The sequence below is a fragment of the Sarcophilus harrisii genome, chromosome 2, assembly GCF_902635505.1.
Source record: "Sarcophilus harrisii chromosome 2, mSarHar1.11, whole genome shotgun sequence".
Classification (NCBI taxonomy): Eukaryota; Metazoa; Chordata; class Mammalia; order Dasyuromorphia; family Dasyuridae; genus Sarcophilus; species Sarcophilus harrisii.
Window position 1 is genome coordinate 245679605 of NC_045427.1, and position 18259 is coordinate 245697863.

Here is an 18259-nt window from a genome sequence, read left to right on the forward strand (position 1 = left end):
TCTCAATACCTTCTCTCTAAGCCTACTGTCAATTTATTCTGTTTATACTGTCTTTTTACACAATTGTTTGCATGTTGTCTCTTCCCCATTAGTTTGTGAGTTCTTCGTTTATTCTTTGCCTATCTTTGTATCCCCAGCATATGCCAGACACACTGCAGATACTTAATAAATGCTACCTGAAAAACTGACCATTTTCTAGAGCGGGGTGGGGGGAAGGAATCTTTTTTCTGCCACGGACCATTTAGATACTTATAACATCATTCATAAGCCTCAACTTAAAAACTCAAGCAATGGGAAGTTGTTATTCCTAGCTTTCAGCTCATCACTGTCTGTGATTGCCTTGAAAAGGCCAGACCAAATGATTTCATGGACCTTACATAGCTGGGACATTCCCCAACCCTGTCCAATAGAAACAATATTGAATATATCAAAAAAGAAGGAAACAGAGTTAGAACAAAGAAGACCAACTCTAACCCTAAGGAAGAATGCATTCATCTCTTAATGAGAATGTTTTCTAATAGTTTGCATAAGAACATGGTATAGAATCATTTCTATTCTTGGCTCTATCACACTGAGCAGTTAGGACTAGCCATTTCTCTGTCAAGTTCCATTTCTTTCCTGGGAAGAATGAGATAAAATCTTTATTTCAGACTCTTTAAAAAACAAAACAAACAAAAAATAGTTATACTGTGTAATCTGTCCATACACTTTCCACTTTCATTCACTGAAAAAAAAAAAAACATTCATCAAATGGCCACAGTGTGTGAGGCCCTGCTCCTTTATAACTCAGCAGGGAAATGACAGGCATGAAAACAACCCAAGGACAAGGAGCTTGTGATAAGTGGCACACGAGAGTTTAATCTGGGATGAATTACACTAGAGCTAAGGGGTCTTGAATCTAAGACCAAAGTCTTAACTTGCTGTGGAGTATTGGGCAAATTAAGACACCCCTAACAGGTTTCAGTGCCCTCATCTCTCAGATGACTATCATACCAGATCATGTCAAAAGTCTACAGGAATGGTTCTCAAAAGGTGTACCATAAATTAACCTTGAAATTAATTGCATATAGATGCCCAGAGTCTCTCAGTTCTTCCTATAGTGTAGCCACCTTACACACTTGGTATGAGGGTCACCTGAGGGTAAGGCTTACATTAAGCTCAAATTTATAGTGGATTTAATTAGCATTGGGAGTTTGATATCATGAAGTCCACTTTTCCTATCAATCCCCTCTCCCTTATCTTGGCGATTCTCCTTCTTGCCCTAAAACCTTGTTGTCCCTTACCCTCCTGCTATGACATAAGATGACTTCCAGTCCTAGATGGGCCAAAGAGACATCAAAAAAGCAACCTTGGGAAAGGGGAATAAAGCTCCTAGGTCCCTACTGAGTGGTAGACTCAAAGAGTTCTCTGGAAAGGGAAGGAATTATCTCCCCATGCTGCTGCCTCTGTACTAGTTCTGGTTCTACCTCCCAGTAACTCCAGTGGGAAGAGATCCTAGAATTCTATTCCAAATTTGGAGAGGATTGCCATGGAGAAAAGGGGAGATAAGCATTTCCTGAAATCACATACATTTCTATTCAGATTCTGGGAAGAGCTCCTGAGGTCTCCCATTTGCTTGGAGATGAAGAGTCTATTTAATCATGTATCTACTATTTATTAAACCTATATTATGTGTAAAGAGTGGTGCTAGGCTTTGGAGAAGAGTCCTTACCTTTAAGACCAAAGGTCCCTGAGATCGATGGCTGCTCCCCAGTGAACTTCTTAGGCGTTTTTTGTTTCCTTCCTGACTCAAAGGAGAGAAAACAAGAAGACCAAATCTGGTCAAATAACCATAGAGAAAAGGGTAAACCTTTAGTGCCACCCTTCATCCAATTAGTCTAGGACCTCTCCCCACCCCAAGGATTATTCCTACCCAGCTATAACAATAACAGGAATGGGACAGAAGGGATTCCAGTTCCATCACCCCCATTGCAAAAGTGGATGTACAGACAAATACAGGTATAAGGACTTGGAGGAGTTCCCCTCAGCTCATCCTGGGCTCTAATCTTACTGTGCTTGGAACGCTCAGGATCCTCTTCTGGGGGTGATACTGGGCCTGTGGCCTCTTTGCTGCCTGTAGCCTTGGTAGCAGGTGAAACAACAGCCTCCGCTGCAGTCATATGCAAATCCTTACTCTCACATGTGTCTAGGGCACACTCTCCATTCTCCGGGTGAAGATCCCCTTCTTTCTCCAACTTTGCCTGTTTTGGATGGACAGGGCAGGTGTCCAAGCCCTCAGCAGCCCTGGAAGTAATAGACACAGTGACTTAGGGAGAGGCTGGAGTCTTAGGGCAGCTATACCTCTCACTCATCCCAACCTGTAGGCCTCTTTCCCTATCCAAGGCAGGATCCCAACCCAGCTGAAAAATTGTGAGAGATACAAGACATCTCTCTCTGGGACCCATATGTACCTTTTCTTACCACTGCTCCTTCCCACAGATCTTTGCACTTTGCTCTCCGGCTTGTTCATTGGCAACACTTTGCTGGGTGATGCCGTTTTGCTGACTGGGATAGGTTTGCTGACAAGGACAGGTTTGCTAGATGGGAAGGGCTTGTTGATTTGGATGGGCTTAGTAGGTGGGAAGGGCTTACTGGGTAAGATAGGTTTGCTTACTGTAACTGGCTTGCTAGGCAGGATGGATTTGCTGACTGGGACCAACTTAGTGACTGGGACAGGCTTGGTAACTGGGATAGATTTGCTGAGTGGGGTCACCTTGGTGACTGGGATTGGTTTGCTGACCGGAATGGGTTTGCTGGCTGGAACAGGTTTGCTGAGTGAGACCGTTTTGCTGACTTGGACCAGCTTGTTGATTGGGACTGATTTGGTAACTGGGATCGGTTTAGCGACCGGGACCGGCTTAGTGACAGGGACTGGCTTAGTGACCGGGACCGGCTTAGTGACTGGGACCGGCTTAGTAACCGGGACTGGCTTAGTGACCGGGACCGGCTTAGTGACTGGGACCGGCTTAGTGACTGGGACCGGCTTAGTGACCGGAACTGGCTTAGTAACTGGAACTGGTTTGCTGACTGGGACTGGTTTGCTGACTGGGATTGGTTTACTGATTGAGACTGTCTTAGTGACTGGGATCGGCTTGTTGGTCTGTACTGTCTTCCCAGGGGGTGCAGTTTTAGGCAGGGGGAAAGGCCTGCTAGGTGGAACAGGCTGGTCCATGTGATTCCATAGTCTGTGCTTCTCTAGCTGAGTCTTGGAAGTGAAGGCAGCTTCACAGTAGGGGCATGGGTATGTCAACTTCTCAGAAATGGCACCCTGAAGAAAAAGAGCAGATAGAGACATATGTGCCCAGGGATGATGGGACCACAGAAACAATTCAGATCCTGTAGGTGATGTTCTCATTGGAGGTAACGCAGTCCCCAAATTCCTTATCTCCATATCCTGACTACTAACGTGGAAGGTAGAGAAATGCAAGTCTTGCTTTTTGAACTTTTCCTTTCAACTCCTAACCCTCAGGCTGAAGCCAGAGGCAAAAGAAAAAAGTGTTATGGCTCCTTTTTGTTCCCCCAGAAAACAAGCAAAGCAATCAAACATATGGGCTAAGAGGAACAACAGGAGCAGCTTGGGTTAAACTTAGAAAGGGCAAAGAAGGAAAACATGGGAGATAACTGATCCCTTTCTATAATCATTCAACTCCCATACAGTACAACAGAGAGCCCATTCCAGAAAACACATGGGTCGCATGTTATAGATATTTCAACATAATATATACACAGCCAAACATAAAAATATTTCATTCTGTCCATTTCCATGCACCAGAGGCAAAAATGCCTGCAGCCTGACAACATTCATTTGGTCATTCAGTACTATTATTCAACACCTCATGTGTGTAGGGTCTTATGTAAAGCACTGAGAGAGACACAGAAATGAACAAGACATAGTCCCTGTCTTCAATTAAGTAGAAGAGCTACAACATAGACATATAACTAGAAGACAAGATAAAAGGTCAATATGCTACAAGACAGTGAAGAGGGGATTAAAAGGAGAAAGAGATCAGGTCTGGATAGGGGAATTTGGAAAGACTTCCTAGAGAAGTAGCCTTTAAGGTCAGATAGAAATTACACAAATGCTTACAGTCAGGGAGGAACACTGTGAAAAAAAAAGCATAAGGGTAAGGAAAAAAGAGCCTTGAATCATATAAAGGTTAAAAGAGGCCAGATATTTGATTGCAGGGATAGGAAGATATCTAAGAAACATCTACAAACTTCTCCAAAGGATTTCAAGATTCCTGAGGGGTTGGAGGGAGGGAAATAGAAAAAGGAAGAGATTGCCCTTGTATCTAAGCAGGAGAGGCTAATGGTTGGCAAAGACAACTTGGCCTTAGTTGAACCCAAACTAAAACTGTATTATAAAGTGGTGATCATGAAAACCATCTGGTACAGGCCAAGAAACAGAGTAGTAGATCAGCGAAATATGTTGGATTCACAAGACACAATAATCAATGACTATAGTAACTTAGTGTCTGATAAACCCAAGACTCAAGCTTCTGGAATAAGAACTCACTATTTGACAAAAAATAAAATAAAAAAATGTTGGGTATTCTGAAAAACAGTATGGCAGAAATTAGGCATTGACCTAATACCTTATATCATTATAAAGTCAAAATGGGTTCATGATTTAGATATAAGCAAATTAGAACAAGGGATAGTATATCTCTCAGAGAAAGAAGAAAGGAATTTATGGCTGAAGAAGAACTAGAGAACATTATGAAATACAAAATGGATAATTTTGATTACATTAAATCAAAAAGATTTTGCACAAACAAAACTAATGGAGCCAAAACTAGAAGGGAAGCAAAAAGCTGGAAAACAATTTTCACAGCCTGTGTTTCCAATGAAGGCTTCATTTCTAATATATCTAGAGAATTGATTCAAATTTATAAGAATACAAGCCATTTGGTCAAAAAATATGAACAAACAATTTTCAGATGAAGAAATTAAGTTCATCTATAGTAATATGGAAAAATCTTCTAAATCTTAGATTCTCTAATCTTCTAAATCTTCTAAATTAGAGAAATGCAAAGTAAAACAATTCCAAGGTATCACTTCATAACTCTCAGATTGGCTATGTTAAAAGAAAAGATAATGATAAATGTTGGAAGGAATGTGGAAAACTGGGATATTAATGCATTGTTCATGGAGTTTTGAAATGATTCAACTATTCTGGAGAACAATTTGGAACTATATCCAAAGAGCTATTAATGTCCCAAAGAGCTATGCATACCTTTTTTTGTTTTTGTTTTTTGTTTGTTTTTTTTTTTTTTTTAATTTTTATTTAATAGCCTTTTATTTACAGGATATATACATGGGTAACTTTACAGCATTAACAATTGCCAAACCTCTTGTTCCAATTTTTCACCTCTTACCCCCCACCCCCTCCCCTAGATGGCAGGATGACCAGTAGATATTAAATATATTAAAATATAAATTAGATACACAATAAGTATACACGACCAAAACATTATTTTGCTGTACAAAAAGAATCAGACTCTGAATTATTGTACAATTAGCTTGTGAAGGAAATCAGAAATGCATGTGTGCATAAATATAGGGATTGGGAATTTAATGTAATGGTTTTTAGTCATCTCCCAGAGTTATTTTTCTGGGCATAGCTAGTTCAGTTCATTACTGCTCCATTAGAAATGATTTGGTTGATCTCGTTGCTGAGGATGGCCTGATCCATCAGAACTGGTCATCATCTAGTATTGTTGTTGAAGTATATAATGATCTCCTGGTCCTGCTCATTTCACTCAGCATCAGTTCGTGTAAGTCTCTCCAGGCCTTTCTGAAATCATCCTGTTGGTCATTTCTTACAGAACAGTAATATTCCATAATTTTCATATACCACAATTTATTCAACCATTCTCCAACTGATGGACATCCATTCAGTTTCCAGTTTCTAGCCACTACAAAAAGGGCTGCCACAAACATTCGTGCACATACAGGTCCCTTTCCCTTCTTTATAGTCTCTTTGGGATATAATCCCAGTAGTAACACTGCTGGTATGCATACCTTTTGATCCAGCAGTGCTTTCACTGAGTCTATATCCCAAAGAGACCATAAAACTCCCATGGGCAAAAATATTTGTAGCAGCCCTTTTTGTAGTGGCAGGGAAATGGAAAATGGATGGATGTCCATCAACTGGGAAATGACTCAATAAGTCTTGGTATATGAATGTAATGGAATATTATTGTTCTATAAGAAATGATGAATAGGCTAATTATAGAAAAGCCTGGAAAGACTTACATGAACTGATACTAAGTGAAGTGAGCAAAAACATGACAGTATTATAGAACAAGATTATGTGATGATTGATTGATGGACTTGCTCTTTTCAACAATAATGAGGTGATTCAAGGAAATTTCAATAGACTTGTTATAGAAAAAGCCACACAATCCCGAGAGAGAACTATAGAGACGGAATGTGGATCAAAGAATAGTATTTTCACCTGTTGCTGCTGTTGTTTGTTTGCTTGTTTTTTTTTCTTTCTTTTCTCCTTTTGATGTGATTTTTTTTTTTTTTTTTTGCACAACATGACAAATATGGAAGTATGTTTAAAAGAATTGCACATATAACAGATTGCTTGCTAGATTGGGGAGGGAGGAGGTAAAGGAAAGAGGAGAAAAATTTGGAGCACAAATTTTACAAAAAAGGAATGTTGAAAGCTATCTTTACATATATTTGGAAAAATAAAATATTACTGAAAAAATACAACATGAACAGAAAGCTCCTTAGCTTAGGAACCATAACTTGGACCAAGTGCAGAGATGACTCAAAAATACTTATACTTTAACTTGGAAATATTCATTCTGGTAGTTAAACAAGGGCACAGGACACCCCTTTTTGTATTCTTGAGGAGGATCAACAAAAGCAATCCCAGAATTGAGGCATGGGGATAGGGGAGGAAAGAGAAGAAGGAACAATATTGGGACAATCCATAAACAGAATCTACTAAATACAGGGGTTGTCCCTTGAAGTGCAATTACATAGTGAGAATCACATCCTCTAGACCTGGTCATTACACACAGATTTCTGACCTTTAAAAATTTATGGTATATGAATGCTATGGAATCCTATGGTTCTGTAAGAAATGACCAGCAGGATGTTTCAGAGAGGCCTGGAGAGACCTACATGAACTGATGCAAAGTGAGATGAGCAGAACCAGGAGATCATTATACACTCTAACAACAATACTACATGATGATCAATTCTAAAGGATGTGGTTCTCTTCAACATTGAGATGATTCAAACCAGTTCTACTTGTGCAGTGATGAAGAGAGCCTGTACACCCAGAGAGAGGACTGTGGGAACAGAGGGTGGAACACAACATAGCGTTCTCACTCTGTTATTATTTGCTTGCATTTTGTTTTTTTTTTCTCAGTTTTTCTTTTTCTTCCTATTTGATCTAACTTTTCTTGTGCAACCAGATAACTGTATAAATATGTATACAAATATTGGATCTAACATGTATTTCAACATATTTAACATGTATTGGACTACCTGACAGATAGGGAAAGGGGTGGGGGGAAGAAGGAGAAAATTTGCAACAAAAGGTTATGCAAGAGTCCATGTTGGAAAAATTACCCATGCATATGCTTCGTAAATAAAAAGCTTTAATAAAAAAAAAAAGATACTCATATAGAAACATTCACAATATGTGAAAAAGCACCTAAGTATTCTGAAACATGGCAGCATCCAAAACAGATACACTTGTTCTGTACACCTCCTCCCAGGAAAAATATTCGAGTCTTCCAGACAGACAATGGGCGTGTGTGTGTGTGTGTGTGTGTGTGTGTGTATACATAAATATATATGCTGCCATAGGTGTAATGCTTTATAAATTTAGATCTGAGGTTTCAGCCCCAAGTTCTTATCATTAAAGTCTCCCTGTTCTATCCCTCCTCCCCCACCTCCACTAGTTTCTCTTCTTTATTTTTCCCAAATCCTAAACTCCATTCACATTGAGAAGACTTATAATATACCTTTCAGCAAGTCCCACAATCCAGTCAAGTTGTCTTACCCCCTGGCAACGCTGATAATGGTACTTGAGTCCATAAATACTTGGGAATTCCAGCCAGCATCCTGAATTTGGACACTTCACCCGGGAGTGGGCTTTGAATTCATCCTTCCATTGGTTCATCAAGGAGAGCTGGGATAAAAAAAAGAGGTGGAAATATCCAAGAGTTTATATTGCATCTTATCTAAACTTTGCCCCAAGTACAATGCATGGATTTGTACACAACAAGCAATAATATTGAATGAAGTTGAGTCTAGGTGAGCTCCACTGCCCATTTGATAACAGAGACATTAGTTATCTCACATTTCTTTTCTTCTTCAGATTTACCTCCAACCCCTTACCTTCCTTTTCACCCACATATCTGATATTTCTACTCACTCTCAGTCGGAACTAAACTATACTTCTTCACCTACCTCTCTTTCAGAAAAACAATGACAAGATGGATCCTCAATGGACTCACTAGTCCCCTCAGTCCTCTCTGTACCAAATAAGCCCTGGCCAGGGGAAAAGCCACCTTAGCAACATGGGTCTGCTAGGACCCATTTTAGGATCTCGCAGACCTTAGCTGGCTTTTTGTTCAAACATTTTTCAGTCATGTGCGACCCTCCATGACCTTATTTGAGGTTTCTTGGCAAAGATACTGAAGTGGTTTGCCATTTCCTTCTCCAGATCATTTTATAGATGAGGAAATTGATATAAACAGGGTTAAATGACCAGTTAGCTAGTAAGTGTCTAAGGTAGTATTTGAACTTAGAAAAATGAGTCTTCTTGACTCCAGGTATAGTACTCTATCCACTGTACCACCCAGCTGGTTCTTTAAAGAGATAATTTAAGGAATTAAAGGGAAGCAGCAAAGTACAATGGAAAGAGTGCTGCCTCTAGTCAAATGGAGTTAGATTCAAAATCTGTCTCTGATGCTTACGACCTGTGTGACCTTTGATAAGTCACTTCATTTTCCAAGGCTTTAGTTAATTCATTTGTAAAATGAAAGAATTATATTAGATGGCTTTTGAGGCTCCTTCCAGTTCTATCTAGATTTATGTATGATCCTAATAATAGCTAGCAGTTATAAAGCACTTTAAAATCTGCACAGTACTTTACAAATATTCTCTCATTTTAGCCTCTCAACAATCCTGGAAGGTAGATGCTAGTATTACCTCCATTTTACAGATAAGGAAACTGGGGCAGCTAGGTGGCTCAGTGGATAGAGAAGCAGCCCTGAAGTCAGAAGGATCCAAGTTCAAATCTAGTCTCAGACACTTAACATTTCCTGGTTATATGACCCTGGGCAAGTCACTTAATCCCAATTTCCTCAGGAAAAAAAATACCTATCAGATAAGGAAACTGAGGCAGACAAAGGATAAGAAAAAATGACTTGTGTGCATATGTATGCACTTATGTATATATATATAGAGAGAGAGTGAGTTAATAAGTTCCTGAGGCAAGATTGGAATTCCAGTCTTCCTGACTCCAAGCTCAAGGCTCCATCCCTGTACTACCTAACAGCTATTTTTTTCTTAAAGGATACAGAGAGTCTTCATTGTTGGGAGTTGGAGGGAGGCTGAGTGTTTTACTCTGTCTAAAAAGAACCTTAGATGGGAAGCATCCTGGACAGTGGAAGATCAGACAGGATTATACAAAGCTTGCCAGGTGCTCAGGGAGCCAGAACAGTGGTTAACAGTTTTATGTCAGAAGAGTAAAGGAAGGAAAGAACAAACATAGGGGTTCCAGATTGGGGAGAAACTCACAGGAATGTCTCTCAGTGCCTGGTTCTCGACCTTTGGCCTTCCTTTCTTCCTACCCTCCATCTTGTCACTGGTAGAATTTCCTGTGAACAAAGCAGAGGTAAGGATTATTGAACTTGGGAGTGTAGGAGATGTTCTCTGCCCTCCCTCTTCCCAAGAATGAGAAGTTTCTGCTCAAAACTGAAACAGGGCAATCGTGTCCCTAGAAGGGCAGAGTTTATTCCCTTAACGAGTCCTGTACATTTTTCTAGTAATGAAACTAATGCTTACTTGGATCTAAGGTAATCTCTTTATCTATAATATATGTATCTTATGTGTATTTATTTATGATTTCTCCTCCATCAGAGTTTTTTGGGTTTTGTTTTTTTTTTAACCTTTTTTGTATCCCTTGCACTTAGCACAGCGCTTGGTACATAATAAGTGTTTAATAAATAACAAGTAGAATACTTAAGAGGATATGGGAAAACATGTATTATTTGGTATGGGTGGAACTATAAACTTGTCCATAGACTCTAGAAAGAAATTTAGAATTGTCCCTAAAATCACTAAACTGTGCATAACCTCCTTGATTCAGTAATATTACTCTTGGACCTATATACGGGAGAGATCAAAGAAAATCAAAAAAGAACCATATAAACAAAAACATTTCTAGCAGTTCTCTTTGTAGCAGAAAAGAACTGGAAACTAAGGAGGTGTCCACCAACTGGAGATATCTGTACAAATTGAGCTCTATGAATAAAATGTAATACTATTATGCCATAATAAACGATGAATCATTAGTTATTCCCCAATAGATAAGTGGTCAAATGATATGAACAAATTTCTCAAAAGGAGAATTTCAAACTATTACAAGAATGTTCTGATCACTAATAATAAAAGAAAAAGTAAATTCTAAAAAGCCCTAAAGTTTTACCTCACACTCAACAAATCATTAAAGAAGAAAAAAGATGGCAATAGTCAATGGTGGAAGGGCTATGGAAAAATAGATACTATTGCACTGTTGTTGGAATTATGAATCCATGTGACTATTTTACAAATCAATTTGGAATTATATAAATAAAATAAGTAAAATGTCCATATACGTTTGCCCAGAGATTGTACTAATGGGCTTATAACTGAACTAAGTTTTGACAAGAGTCCCCATAAACACCAAAATACTTATAATAGCATCAGTTGGGGAATAGCTAAACAAACTGTGATATATTTGGGTAACAGAATAACACCAAGTTTAACAATAAATATGAAAAATACAGAGAAACATATAAAGACTTACATGAATTGATGCAGAGTGAAGTAAGCAGAGGCAAGAAAACAATATACAATGACTACAGCAATGTAAATGGAAAGAACAATAGCTGCTAAACAATCAAAAGTGAATGTTGCAAAATTCCAAAGAATAAGCATGATCCCAAAGAAGAGAGGAGAAGCCATCCCTCCCAGATACTTCTTTACAGAGTTAGTTCAGATATGGAACATTTCAGATCTTCTCAATGTATTAATCAGTTTTGCTGATTTTTTTCCCTTCCTCTTTTTTAAAAAATTCTTCCTTTTTTTCTTAAAAAAATATGCTATAAGGGATGACTCTAAAGATACTAGATGAAATTATGATGAAGTAAAAACAAAAGAATGATAACATAAGTTTTAATAAAAGAAATAATGAAATAAATAGAAGTAGTAAAATTTGGAAAGACTCAAACTGATACAGAATGAAGCAAACAAAACCAAGGGAATAATTTATATAATAATAATAATATTGTAAAAGCAAATAATTTTGAAACACTTATGATCTCTGATTGATAAAATAACCAACAAAGATTTCAGAAGATGATGAATGATGAAGTATGCTACCTTCCTCTTGGCAGAGAAGTGACAGACTCAGTAAGCAAAATGAGACATATTTTTTTGGACATGACCAATATGGGAATATATTTTACTTGACTACACATATTTGTTACAAGAGTTTCTAATAGGGAAGAGAGATAAGAAGGTAAGAAAATGGTTTTTTTTTTTGTTAACTGTATAAAATATAATTTCAAAAAAGTGCTTTTTGATTGACTGATTGTATATTAAAAGTAGGGAAAACAGCTAGGACAGATCCACATCATCTGATGATCATTCTAGTTACTGATATTTCTATTTCTTCTTCTATTTCTAATTACCCTGCTCCTGATAGATAATTTGGCCAAAAATTATTTATATACATACACATACATGAAAAAACATATATGTGTTTATATGTTTAGGATAGCTTTATATGTAAAGTTAACTTGTACTTCCAGAATAGTTGTTATGTCCTTTTTTGGAGATGGGGGGGATAGCTGATTAGGTTTTACCTATTCTCTGATTTTATTCACAAAGTACAATCTAAAGGTCTCAGTCCAAAAAGTCATAACTTGCAAGTGGACAGTACACATAGAAATAAATCTACACCCTAGTGTCTGAACACTTAACAAAATTTCGAGTCAGACTCCCAGGTGAGTGGAGGTTCCAGGATACCCCAGGACACTGGAGAAGCCTGATTTGGTTCCAGCAAACTACACTTCTAGCTCTTCTGGATCAGTCTATCAATGACCAAAGGATTCTTACCAAGTTTAGGAGGCTCGTGAGGAGCAGGGAGCTGGCTTTCTATCCTCTCTCCATCCTTCCCCAAACCACCCTTACTTGGTCCTGCAAGCCTTCGGTTTCCTCCGTATGGGTCACCCATCTCTGCAAGCCAAGTACAAATGGGTGAGTAAGCAGGGGAAGAAAATGCACCAAGCCTATAGGGAAAGATGCAAGGGGTAAGACAGAGGAATATTGGTGAGAGGAGAGGGCAGGACTAGGGAGACCTTAAGTACTGGAAACAGGACAGGGGAGGGAACAGTTTCAGTAGAATTTACTCTAGCAGCTACTCTACCTTACACAAACTTTATTCTTATTTATTTATATATATTACACTATATAGTACAACATACAGTGTGTGTGTGTGTGTGTGTGTGTGTAATACAAATGTGGCTTTAAATACTTTCTCTAGTCATCATTTGTTTTATAAGTGAGATTTACCATAGGATTTTTTGATTTATGAACTCTTTCATACATAGACATATATGCTTTTGTAAAACAAGCTCACATGGTACCCCCCCCATCCCTCTAGCTCTCCCAAGTCAGTTTCACTTTTAAGCATAGCCAAGAATTCTTTATTTTCTATTTATAACAAATGGTTCTAAAAAAAAAAAAAAAGTTTTCCCTTGATACCCCCCAGTCACATTTAGAGTAGGGGGAGATAATATGATGTACCTCTGACTCTATAAGTCCACCCACACCCCACTAATTCTATCTTAATGAGTAGAAGTATCTAATGATTAGTGTCAACATGGGCACAAAGATATCAAATACCTGGGGGCAAAGGAAATTATCTGCTGAGTTTTCCATTCGGGAGCGGGACAAGAGAAGGGGAATCCAGTTGAGGGCTTCTGACATGAACAGTGACAACTAAAGGTGAAGTGATCTTTTTTAATCTATTCATCTAAAATAAAGCCTGTATCCTCCATAGTATCAAGCCCTGAAGGATGGTTTCTATTCTCTGGGTTTCATCACCACTTTAGAGCTCAGACCAATGGTTAGTGCTAAAACAAACTTCTTAAGCAGGCAGGTAAGACCAGGACAAGGAGGCTGTAAGAATAGCCTTCTCTCCCCAGTTCAATTAAGAAACTTTGATAAGGGGCTCCATGGGCCCTACTAGCAGGAATAGGAGATAAGAAGGAATTATACTACATATACCAATCCAAAGAACAGGCTCCCCATGGAAACCTGTCCATAAATTGATCAGTCTAGATATTGTTCCTGTAATTCTTCTTGCCCTAGATGCTAAGTTAAGATGATTTTCTCACAGAATCCCAAATGTGCAATTTTGCGCAAGGATCTCAAAAAGCATCTCATGCAGCTCACCCCTGAATAGAATTCCTTCTACATCATGCCCAAATGGTCAACCTTTCTTTGTCCAAAGTCCTCCAGTAATCAGGAAATATCAATTCCTAAAGCAAAATAATCTATTTTTGGACAGTTATAATTTTTAGGAAATTATCTCTTATATCAAACCTAAACTTACCTCTGAAACTTCCAGACATTTTCTTAGTGCTGCCCCTATGGGGCTAAGCATTTTGTGTCTTCCCTTAAAAAATTAAATTATACAGAAAACCTGGAGAAAGAAAGATGATCAAGGAATTTCACTGTCTGGCCATGGGATAGTGGCACACTAAGTTGAAGTTTAAGGATTAAACATGTGATTATCAAATCTGGGAGGGCAGGAGAAAGCAAAGTCAAAGGCAAGAATTGAGGTCTCTCCAAATCTGATTTGCAGGATAGAAGGAAACTAAGAAGCAACAGTCATCATACAGATGTGGCATTCGAGCTCAGCAGAAAAGGGAATTAAGGATTCTACGAAGCAGGAATGAGTAGGCAGCACACTCCATGCCTAAGGATGGGAGATCAAATGTTAAAAATGTATATAAGTATATTCGAAATAAAGACAAGATAATTGATAGGCAAAGGGAAAAAGAAGGTACTAGTAGCAAGGGGGATAAGCCAAGATTTCATATAGGAGGTAGTATCTGAACTGAACTATGAAGGAAACTACAGATTCTAAGATTTGGAAGTGAGGAGGAACTCCTAGGTCCAAGGAAGCTTATAACATGCAGGTCAATACCTTCTCTAAAACTTTAAACTTAAAGAGATACTCAGAGCACCGAGAAGTTAAGTGCCCTGCCCCAGGTCCATATCTGATATATGTCAGAAATAGGGCTTTAACCCAGTATTCTGGCTTGTAGGCCAACTCTAGCCACTATGGCATGCTGTCAAGTGCTGAGAATTTTAAAAAAAGTTCCTGTCCTAAAAGAGCTTATATTCTATTAGGAAAAACAACATAAATTTAGGTAAATATAATATATATACATATATATGTTTATATACACAAATATCACTTGATATAAGTTGACTATTCTACAGAAAACAGATTTACCCAAAAATATGGAAAAAGAAAGGTGGGAAGGAGGCTAAAATGAGGTATGAGTACATAATTCACATATACATGGGGGCCAGAGGCAAAGAATGGAGAACAGGAGGATGAACAGGGATGAGAGCCTGACTTGAATGAGGAGTAGAACAGAACAACAAGGGAGTCTGAGGCGGGGAGGGGGTTGCCCTCCCCCCAAAGCAAAGTGGGACAAAGTTCTCTTCCCTCCTACCAAAATGGAAGCCTCAAGCCAAACCCATCCTAACTGTTCACTAGTTTCTCCACACATCCTTTCTTCTATTTTCACTTGGAAGGTTTCTGATTGTTTTTTTTTGGGCTGAGGGGTTGATAGAGAGTAGGAGGCTACTGAGCACCAAGTGGAGGGGCAGGAGGAAAAAGGGAGAGGAAGAAGAAGAGAAAGAGAGGAAGAGGGAGAGGGAGAGAGAGGGGGAGAAGGAGAGGGAGGGAAAAGGAGGGAAACAAAGTACATGCATATATTATTGTACAATGAAGTTAGCATAGATTTTTTTTGGAATGCAAATCTCTATTAGAATTCTATATATAAAGTCGAATTGTGTAATATAAATTTATACAAAGCAACTGTCTGTATATATACATAGATAGATGGATACTACCAAGTAAATACAAAATCATTTCGGGGAAGAAGGAAAGCACTAACAATTGAGAAGCTTCAGATAGTCCTCATGTAGAAAGTGGTACTCAAGTTCAGCAGAAAAGGAATCAAGGATTCTGAAGCAGGATTGAAAGGCAATGCATTTCATGCCTGTATATGGGATATCAGACATTATGTGTAAAGAACAGCAAGATAGACAGTTTGGCTGAACCATAGAGTACCTAAAGGGAAGTGATGTAAAACTACCCTAGAAAGGTAGATGAGAGTGACAGTGAAGGATTTAAATGCCAAAAAAAAAGGGTTTGTATTGCCCAGAAAAGCCCTGTGGTGAATTCATATACTTGAGTTTGAAATACCCTGAGAATGCATCTTCCTTCTCTTGCTGTCTTGGGGAAGTATTTCATGTACTTCAAACAGAAGAAAAATATTCCTAGACTACAGATAGACTGCTTCTTTGACAAGTTCTTTCCTCTCTTTTATCTACATCTGGCTTCTTTCTGGTTACCAACAAACATTTCCAGTTAAGATAGACAGGGGGGCAGCTAGCTCTATGCAGTACATAGAGCACCAGCCCTGAAGTCAGTTGGAACTGAGTTCAAATTTGATCTCAGACACTTAATACTTCCTGGCTGTGTGACCCTGGGCAAGACACTTAACCCCAACTGCCTCAGCCAAAAAAAAAAAAAAAAAAAAGCCAGACAGATACACACATGCATACACATCCCTAAATCTAGATATCTCCTCTTTACCATCCCTTCAAGCTATCTTTCTATACCCTTCTTTTTCTTTTACAACCAAATTGCTAGGGGGAAAAAAGCTGTCTAAACCAAATTAGCTACATTTTTTTTCACTTTTTACTTACAATTTTCAACCCCTTACAATAAAATATAACTACTGATACCAACTGGCTGAGACTTTTCTCCCTAATATCACCCTTGGCCTCTTTATTATTAAATCTAATAACATCTTCTCTGTTTTCATTCTCCTTGACCTCTCTTCAACATTCAACACTTCAGGCCAATCTTTCTTTCCTCTTGTATAAACTCTTTCCCCTCATTTTTCAGAATACTGTTTTCTCCTGTTTATTTTTCTCCTTTTCTGACCACTGCTATATAGTTTCTTCTGAAAAATCCCCATTAGTGTTCCATCCCTTTTGTAAGGGTGCAGCCCAGGGCTCTAAACAGGGCCCTCTTCTATTATGTGTATATTCTTTCTCTTAGTGATCTCAGCAGCTCCCAAAAGTTTAATTATCATCTCTATGTAGATGACTTCCAAATCTACACATCTAGCCTTCATCAATTCTTTAAGCTTTCAGTCTCACATCTCTAACAGCTTGTTGAACATAAACATCTCTAAATAAAAATTTTGAAAACAAAACTTATCTTTCCCTTTAAATTCACTTTTCTTCCCCATAGATAATTCTATCAAAGGCATTCTATTCACCCAGGTTTTTAATTTCAAAGTCATTCTTAATTTTTAATTCTCTCTCACTTCTTATCTCTAATTAAAGTTGATGGTTTATATATATATATATATGTATGTGTACATATATACACACATATGTATATACATACACACGTGCATATATACATATACACATGTATATATGTGTGTGTATATATACAAAAACATTTCTAACATCTTGTTCTTTTTTCCCATTAACTTAATCACTACCTTATTTTAGGCCCTTATTGCTTCTGGCCTAGACTGGTACTGTGCAACCTCCCTTTTTGGTCTCTTGAACAAAACCTCTTGCCGCTCCAGTTTACCCTTTAAACAGCTGCCAAATTGATATTCTAAAGCCAATTTTTTTGGTCTTAGTCCCCTTATACTCTTAAAAATTATTGAGAATCACCCCTAAACAAAAGGCTTTATGTGTAATATCTATTAACATTTATCCTATTAGAAATTAAACATCTTAAGATTATGAAAATAGTTTTGGGACCTCAAAGATTCTCCCACTCCACTACAGAGTCTTGGAGATGCCCAAGACCCCAAATCACACTTTGATAACTGCTATTCCAAAGCACTGGTTTGAGCATATCTCCTCTTTGCTGAAGAATCTTCAGTAGCCCCAGGCTAACTTTAAAATATATACTTACTTGGTTGGTATTTAAAATTCTTCACAGTTTAGTCCTAACTAATCTTCACAGGCTTATGAATCTTCTTTATGCCTTCTTTATTCCAGCCAATCTCAACTATTTGATGTTCTCCACAAGTGACATCCTATTGTCTTCTTCTTAGAAGACTCCCCAAGCTAAGAATCTTCTTTCTTTTCTTTGTATACCAAGGTTCTTTCACATGTCTGCTCAAGGGCCATCTTCTATAAGAGGCATTTCTTATTTTCTTCAGTTATTACAGCTCTCCTAAATAATCTGTATTGATTTGTGTCCATGTTTAATGTCCTAGTAGAGCACAGATTTTTTAAGGGCAAGAGATTTTAATTTTTGTCATCTTATCCCCCATGCCTAGCAGAATATCTGGCACACAGCAGGAATTTAATAAAAACTGAACTGAAACTAATCTAACTCCTGAATATTAAATCAGTTACTATTTGATATACATCTAAACTTCTGGGTACCCATGTCTCCTTCTTCAACTTTGGGAAGTAGCTTCTCTTTCTTCTAGGCCAGACTTACTCAATTTTTTCAAAACATCAGGGGGATAGGTAGATGAGTTCTTAACCTTTTTTGTCCCCCTCTGGGAGTTTTTAGTAAAACCTAAGAAACTCTTTTTAGAACAATATTTTAAGCACATAAAATTAAATTCACTGAATTACAAAGAAAACCAATTCTAATGAAACAGTTATCAATATATTTACA

At 38.0% G+C, this 18259-nt stretch overlaps 1 protein-coding gene across 2 annotated transcripts in view; it reads right to left on the bottom strand.

Annotated features, from left to right (window-relative positions):
- SAMD10 (sterile alpha motif domain containing 10) overlaps nucleotides 1-18259 on the bottom strand; it is a 65665-nt gene that overhangs the window by 18904 nt on the left and 28502 nt on the right. For both annotated transcript variants that reach the window (XM_031951821.1, XM_031951820.1), the window contains exons 2-7: nucleotides 12400-12519; nucleotides 9817-9896; nucleotides 8072-8200; nucleotides 2451-3307; nucleotides 2051-2283; nucleotides 1712-1783 (exon numbers count right to left, since the gene is read on the bottom strand). In XM_031951821.1, coding sequence (XP_031807681.1) covers nucleotides 1712-1783; nucleotides 2051-2283; nucleotides 2451-3307; nucleotides 8072-8200; nucleotides 9817-9896; nucleotides 12400-12519 — 1491 coding nt within the window. The remainder of the gene's footprint in view (nucleotides 1-1711; nucleotides 1784-2050; nucleotides 2284-2450; nucleotides 3308-8071; nucleotides 8201-9816; nucleotides 9897-12399; nucleotides 12520-18259) is intronic.